General features: G+C 48.0%; 1 protein-coding gene across 1 annotated transcript; it reads right to left on the bottom strand.

The window, feature by feature from the left end:
* Positions 1–1315: 1315 nt before the first annotated feature.
* c2h8orf82 (chromosome 2 C8orf82 homolog) lies at positions 1316–6596 on the bottom strand. Its single transcript, XM_066716165.1, has 3 exons — positions 6442–6596; positions 2859–2907; positions 1316–2494 (listed from the first exon to the last, which is right to left on the bottom strand). Exons 1-3 carry the CDS (start codon positions 6592–6594, stop codon positions 1971–1973), a joined length of 726 nt encoding a protein of 241 aa, XP_066572262.1. The 5' UTR covers positions 6595–6596; the 3' UTR covers positions 1316–1970.
* Positions 6597–8001: the final 1405 nt, after the last annotated feature.

Here is an 8001-nt window from a genome sequence, read left to right as displayed (position 1 = left end):
GGACTGCCGCATACTGGATGTTTTTCCCTTTTCACACCATTCTTTGTAAACCCTAGAAATGGTTGTGCGTGAAAATCCCAGTAACTGAGCAGATTGTGAAATACTCAGACCGGCCCGTCTGGCACCAACAACCATGCCACGCTCAAAATTGCTTAAATCACCTTTCTTTCCCATTCAGACATTCAGTTTGGAGTTCAGGAGATTGTCTTGACCAGGACCACACCCCTAAATGCATTGAAGCAACTGCCATGTGATTGGTTGGTTAGATAATTGCATTAATTAGAAATTGAACAGGTGTTCCTAATAATCCTTTAGGTGAGTGTGTATATATCCATACAAAATACTTGCGGAACGTGTTTCTGTACATCTCCTCTCTCCCATCTACTTACTGCACTTTGGGACAGGACTGATGTTTTGCTTTACTTATATTGTTTTCTAATCTCAATCATCGTGGAGAGCACTGGGAGATTATTGTATCCAAAGAAACAATGTTAAAAACTTTAACTAAATATACATTTTAGCCAATGTGTGAAATAAACGGTCTTGTGTGTTCTTGATTGAGCATTAATCTAATGCGCTGTGCAGTACACTTAGCACACTTACAACAGTTTTCACTTTGAGCATTTGAGTGAATGTGGGTATGAAAAATAGTGCAAAAATAAATACATTGCACTGGGATTTGTTGATGACTCGGTTTTTAAGGACTGTGAGCACTAAGTGAATGAAATGCAGTGATGGCAAATTAAAATCTATTTTCTTAATAATCTCAATGATATTTTGAATTATTTGTTTCTTCCCCATTCTAAGAAGGCTGCTTGAATATCAAATGATCCCATGGAAATTACCTTTAAAAAGGGCATGATTTCCATGACTGACTGAACACAACACATTTACCTGCACATCCAAAATCCATTAGCAAATCACCATTAACCCCGTACGCACTGGCATGGACTTCAGTCTGATTAATTGACAATCGATCACATGGTTTGGGATGCAATGTAAAAGCATTACTGAACTGTGTGCACTCGATGACGAATTAGTCTGTCTGCTCTTGTTCTCCGGTATACGAGCGCTGACTGTCATCTGAAGCCAGGGACCGAGCACATCTTCAATGTCACCACAGTGACAGGCAGTGGAGTCCAGAGCGGCCCGCTTCCAAGAGCATCTTCACAGGTGAGAGAGTCCCCACAGCATTGACCTCGGGCTCAGGAATGACCATTGACCCACCAGGGCTGAATTAGTGTTGTCCCAGCTGACACCTCGCATTCTGGTAACGGTGTGTGAGGTTGTAGTTCGATTGTATCCTGGTATTGAGAAAAATTCTGTAGGAATGTATTACCTTGGACCAGTTTTTAATTTTCTTGCATTGTTGCCCAATAACATTGTGTACACATCACATAAATATTTTACTTTTCACACAATATACAGTATATTTTGTTAATGTTATTAAATTAGCATAAAGTTATATTTAAATTCTCTGTATTCTGTTATTTAGTAATCTTGTGTCTCTGGATTGTAGTTTTTTTTTTAATTTAATTCCAGAATGTTATTTTACAATGTTTGGACAGCAAGTCTACAAATTGGCTATTGGAGCGTTCCGTCCTGACCCTTTGGAAGGCGGCCGCAGACCGAGGATAACGGATCACGGCTGCTGTGTCTGAAGCTGAAGAGCCTTAACAGAGACCCAACCAGCACTACAGCAGGGCGGGAGGCATCAACAGTCACCCATCAGTACTGGGACACTGCAGCCTGACTACACAATCGATAGAACTATGTAGAAGAGTTACAGCAACAGACCCAATTACTATTACAATCAATAGATACTCTTTCCTTATTTACAGTCATTTGTCTTTATTACAAAAGCATTCAGGTAAGTAAAGTGCAGGAGTTGTCTCTCGCCCCTCCCCAGTCTCCAGTGTGCCTGTGGCCCCTCTATCGCAGCACAGCCCCCCACACACAGCCCCCGGGTGCTAAGTGAAGTGTGCAGCCAGCTCATTGGTCAGCACATGCCGCTCCCCCGCCCAGTGGAAGTGTGTGGGCTGGGTGGTCAGGGTCTGGCCGGAGGGGTACTCAAACCGGGAGCTGAGCTGGAAGGCCAGAGCAGAGCGCACCAGCCCCACTGCCCCCGCCCGCCCGGCACACGGGTGGTACAGCCGCCCAGAGTCCGGGTGCATGTACAGGGCCTGGGGGCGGAAGGGCACGGCCAGCTCCCTGCCCCCGCCACAGAAGGAGAGGAGCTCCAGGCCCTCACTGGCTCTCTCTCCCTCTCTTCCTCCGTGCATCTCTGCCGCACCTCCTCCTCCTTCCCCTTCCCCGTCCCCGTCCCCGTCCGCCGCGTTGAACCCCAGCAGCTGAGTGAAGACCACTGGCCGGTCGTCGCAGCGCAGGAAGTTGCGCTCGCGGCCGCACAGTGACAGGAAGGGGAAGGAGTCCTGGTAGCGGCCGCTCTCGTTCTGGCGCAGGCGGCTGAAGAAGAACACCAGGAAGTGCCGGTCTGTGGGAGGCAAGAGCTGGAGTCACAGGCTGGAGTCACGAGCTTCTCAGCTTCTGAAAGTGACAATGTTTTAGTGGTGTGATATCAGCAGGTGAGCCTGATTAAGTTGCCCCGGGCTGACAGTACATCGCACCACTAAAAAGCTGTCACTGGTAGATCTGTGAGCGCAGCTTCTAAATGAAGCTACTCCGCATACTGACTGACCTCCATTTGTAAAGCACTCACACTGAACACAGTGCACCTGTTACTGATGTCTACTGACATACCAACACATCAATACATCAAATATATACACGTTTCAAAAGGCGTGTGTTGCTGTGGAGACCCGTGTGTGGAGCGCCGGCCCAGAGCAGCGCTGCCGTACCTTTGAAACAGGTGACGAAGTTCTTCACTCTGGTGTCGTCCAGGAACAGCTGAGGACAGAGAGGACACGTGCAACCGCATTAACACACAGGGACACCAGGAGCCCACCGTCCCTGACACACACAGGTGTCACTGCCTGTACCTGCACAGGCAAGACACGTCCACACACACCAATGACCGCAATTCCAGTGTCATGAACGTTTTACAAAATAACAACAGCTTTTTATTAGAGTCATCCAGTTTTGGAGTCGATGCTCCATTTATAATGTTTACCAGTTTTTCTACTTTATTAATATTTTGATTCAATTTAAACAATGTAGCTGTGGGTTGGGAGGACGGCATTACTCAATATCGTGGCTTCTTATTTCTCTGCTGGTAATGATACAGAATACAAGCCAGCACTGTGCAGACAGTGTCGCTACACAGCAGGCAGCAGCAGACGGGCGGGTAGATGCAGGTGTAATCATTAAAGACACTGTGCTTTGCGTGTCTGGCAATCTGAACTCTTTGCAGTGACGCTGTGTCTTTGCGTTCACCTTCTGCGGTCTCGGTTGACTACGCATTACAGTGCGTGTGTCAATCCGGGTGGAAGAGTACGCGTGTGATTAACTTGAGCGGCTGTACAGTACAGTGTGTGTGTGTTGATATTGCGACTGTACAGTTTGTTAATCTATGCTGAACGGCAGTGCAAAAGTGGTGTGTGTGCTTTATGCTGAGCGGCGGTGCAGTGTGTCTTCTGTGTGTATACTATGAGCTGGTGCACAGTGTGTGTGTGTGTGTGTTGTATGCTGTGCTGTATGTGTGTGTTGTATGCTGAGCTGTGCGTTTTGTTGTGTTGTATGCTGAGCGGCAGTGCACAGTGCGTGTGTGTGTGTGTGTGTTGTATGCTGAGCTGTGTGTGTTGTTGTGTTGTATGCTGAGCGGCAGTGCACAGTGCGTGTGTTGTGTTGTATGCTGAGCTGTGTGTGTTGTGTTGTATGCTGAGCGGCAGTGCACAGTGTGTCTATCTGTGTGTGTGTGTGTGTGTGTGTGTGTGTTGTATGCTGAGGTGTGTGTGTGTTGTATGCTGAGGTGTGTGTGTGTGTGTGTTGTATGCTGAGGTGTGTGTGTGTGTGTGTGTGTGTGTTGTATGCTGAGCGGCAGTGCACAGTGTGTCTATCTGTGTGTGTGTGTGTGTGTGTGTGTTGTATGCTGAGCTGTGTGTGTGTGTGTGTGTGTTGTATGCTGAGCTGTGTGTGTTGTGTTGTATGCTGAGCGGCAGTGCACAGTGTGTGTGTGTGTGTGTGTGTGTTGTATGCTGTGCTGTGTGTGTGTGTTGTATGCTGAGCTGTGTGTGTTGTGTTGTATGCTGAGCGGCAGTGCACAGTGTGTCTATCTGTGTGTGTGTGTGTGTGTGTGTGTGTTGTATGCTGAGCTGTGTGTGTGTGTGTGTGTGTGTTGTATGCTGAGCTGTGTGTGTGTGTGTGTGTGTGTGTTGTATGCTGAGGTGTGTGTGTGTGTGTGTGTTGTATGCTGAGCTGTGTGTGTGTGTGTGTGTGTGTTGTATGCTGAGCTGTGTGTGTGTGTGTGTGTGTGTGTGTGTTGTATGCTGAGCTGTGTGTGTGTGTATGTGTGTGTGTGTGTTGTATGCTGAGCTGTGTGTGTGTGTGTGTGTGTGTGTTGTATACTGTGCGGCGCTGCACAGTGTGTGTGTGTGTGTGTGTGTGTGTGTGTTGTATGCTGAGGTGTGTGTGTGTGTGTGTGTGTGTGTTGTATGCTGAGGTGTGTGTGTGTGTGTGTGTTGTATGCTGAGCGGCAGTGCACAGTGTGTCTATCTGTGTGTGTGTGTGTGTTGTATGCTGAGCTGTGTGTGTGTGTGTGTTGTATGCTGAGCTGTGTGTGTTGTGTTGTATGCTGAGCGGCAGTGCACAGTGTGTGTGTGTGTGTGTTGTATGCTGTGCTGTGTGTGTGTGTTGTATGCTGAGCTGTGTGTGTTGTGTTGTATGCTGAGCGGCAGTGCACAGTGTGTCTATCTGTGTGTGTGTGTGTGTGTGTGTGTGTGTGTTGTATGCTGAGCTGTGTGTGTGTGTGTGTGTGTTGTATGCTGAGCTGTGTGTGTGTGTGTGTGTGTGTGTTGTATGCTGAGGTGTGTGTGTGTGTGTGTTGTATGCTGAGCTGTGTGTGTGTTGTATGCTGAGCTGTGTGTGTGTGTGTGTGTGTGTGTGTGTGTTGTATGCTGAGCTGTGTGTGTGTGTGTGTGTGTGTGTGTGTGTGTTGTATGCTGAGCTGTGTGTGTGTGTGTGTGTGTGTGTTGTATGCTGAGCTGTGTGTGTGTGTGTGTGTGTTGTATGCTGAGCTGTGTGTGTGTGTGTGTGTTGTATGCTGAGCTGTGTGTGTGTGTGTGTGTGTGTGTGTGTGTTGTATGCTGAGCTGTGTGTGTGTGTGTGTGTGTGTGTGTGTGTGTGTGTTGTATGCTGAGCTGTGTGTGTGTGTGTGTGTGTGTGTGTGTGTGTGTGTGTGTTGTATGCTGAGCTGTGTGTGTGTGTGTGTGTGTGTGTGTGTGTGTGTTGTATGCTGAGCTGTGTGTGTGTGTGTGTGTGTTGTATGCTGAGCTGTGTGTGTGTGTGTGTGTGTGTGTGTGTGTGTGTGTGTGTTGTATACTGTGCGGCGCTGCACAGTGTGTGTGTGTGTGTGTGTGTGTGTGTGTGTGTGTTGTATGCTGAGCTGTGTGTGTGTGTGTGTGTTGTATGCTGAGCTGTGTGTGTGTGTGTGTGTGTGTGTGTGTGTGTTGTATGCTGAGCTGTGTGTGTGTGTGTGTGTGTGTGTGTGTGTGTTGTATGCTGAGCTGTGTGTGTGTGTGTGTGTGTGTGTGTGTGTGTGTGTGTTGTATGCTGAGCTGTGTGTGTGTGTGTGTGTGTGTGTGTGTGTGTGTGTGTGTGTGTGTGTTGTATGCTGAGCTGTGTGTGTGTGTGTGTGTGTTGTATGCTGAGCTGTGTGTGTGTGTGTGTGTGTGTGTGTGTGTGTGTGTGTGTGTTGTATACTGTGCGGCGCTGCACAGTGTGTGTGTGTGTGTGTGTGTGTGTTGTATGCTGAGCTGTGTGTGTGTGTGTGTGTGTGTGTGTGTGTTGTATGCTGAGCTGTGTGTGTGTGTGTGTGTGTGTGTGTGTGTGTGTGTGTTGTATGCTGAGCTGTGTGTGTGTGTGTGTGTGTGTGTGTGTGTGTGTTGTATGCTGAGCTGTGTGTGTGTGTGTGTGTGTTGTATGCTGAGCTGTGTGTGTGTGTGTGTGTGTGTGTGTGTTGTATACTGTGCGGCGCTGCACAGTGTGTGTGTGTGTGTGTGTGTGTGTGTGTGTGTGTTGTATGCTGAGCTGTGTGTGTGTGTGTGTGTGTTGTATGCTGAGCTGTGTGTGTGTGTGTGTGTGTGTGTGTGTGTGTGTGTGTGTGTTGTATACTGTGCGGCGCTGCACAGTGTGTGTGTGTGTGTGTGTGTGTGTGTGTGTTGTATACTGTGCGGCGCTGCACAGTGTGTGTGTGTGTGTGTGTGTGTGTGTGTGTGTGTGTGTGTGTGTTGTATACTGTGCGGCGCTGCACAGTGTGTGTGTCACCTGGCCCTGGTGGTCTATGTAGTAGAAATACTCGCGGATGCGCGGCTCCGGGCTCTGCCCCTGCGTGTAGGTGCCGCTGCCCCGGGCACAGCGACGCCCTGGCCGCTCGGCTCCCAGCAGAGCCCGGCTGCTCCTGGCGACAGACCAGCGCATCAGCATTGCACAGACTTATATCCAAAAAACCCTTCTGCGTTAAAAAAATAAAATAATAATAATAATAATAATAATAATAATAATAATAATAATTTAAAAAGACAAATGCGATCTTCTCCCACTTTGCACTGAACCGCTTGAGCTGGGAAGGTCCGGCCGCATCACCGGCCCGGGAAACCGAACCGCGCGTTTATAGTTCCGCGCCATTCGCTCCCTGCGTGTGGGCGATCAGTGCGCATGCGCGCAGCGCTCTATACCCGGCGCTTCAGGCTGCTGTTAGTGCGTGCGGGGGCGTGCGGGGGCGTGCGGGGAGGCTTTATTACTACAGTATTATCTGGGGGGCGTGTTGTGCCACCAAAAAATATACAGTCCAGATCATTTGTAGTCCTTATGGGTCACCTCGCAATACGACAGAACTGGATAGGAACTGAAACTATGCTCCTGTGAATCTTTCTAAAAATGCGTCTCTGTAGTTAAAATGCTGATATATTTCATTGTGTTGTCATGAAACAAAAACAAAATGCTGCCTCAAAGTATACGAATTAAAACATGTACCAGACAAGTGTAGCTCAGGGGAGCTTTATCCCTCTACAGCGAGAAACCCGCGTCCACAGCGTCACCGCACTGCGATGAGAGTCACCGGGAACGTGTTCATATGCCGTATGATCCCCGTTTCACCAGCCTGGCCTATTCCGAATCGGTCTGGTGGTGTTTTTACAAAAATGCCAAATGTATAAAGTAGTGAAGTCATTCAATGTTTTTGTAACTGGGGTGTGCAGCATATTTGGTGTCAATCATTTTTAGTACTTTATTATTTCAGTGTTAAGGTGCTTTCCTGCATTTCAAATTCCTAAATTTAAGTAACAGACAGACAAGGGAGAAACAAAAGGTTAAATCTAATACACTACTTACAATACTTACAGTTTAATTGTGCCAAAACATTGACTGGCAATAGATGAATATAGAAAAAGGGTCTCACTCCACCATATTAACATAAACTTTACAATCGAGAGGAGCCCATTCGCCCCATCGTGCTCGTTTGGTGTCCATTAATATCTAAGTGATCCAAGGATCCTATCCGGTCTGTTTTTGAATGTTCCCAAATTGTCTCTTCAGCCACATCGCTGGGGAGTTTGTTCAGATTGTGACGCCTCTCTGTGTGAAGAAGTGTCTCCTGTTTTCTGTCTTGAATGCCTTGAAGCCCAATTTCCATTTGTGTCCCCGGGTGCGTGTGTCCCTGCTGTCCCTGCTGCTGTGTCTTTATTGCTTCCCCACATTGTTCCCCTGCGTCTGTTGTAATCAAGGAGGTGATGCGGGGAAGACCATGTGTGTTTTTGTGGTGTGGTCACTGGAACCAGCTGTCACAGTTCATTTGAACCAGTGAACCCAATATGAGACTTGGCTCAT

This window comes from Amia ocellicauda, chromosome 2, assembly GCF_036373705.1.
Source record: "Amia ocellicauda isolate fAmiCal2 chromosome 2, fAmiCal2.hap1, whole genome shotgun sequence".
NCBI lineage: Eukaryota > Metazoa > Chordata > Actinopteri > Amiiformes > Amiidae > Amia > Amia ocellicauda.
The sequence above is the reverse complement of the archived record's forward strand: the minus strand, read 5'-3'. Positions and strand labels throughout refer to the sequence as shown.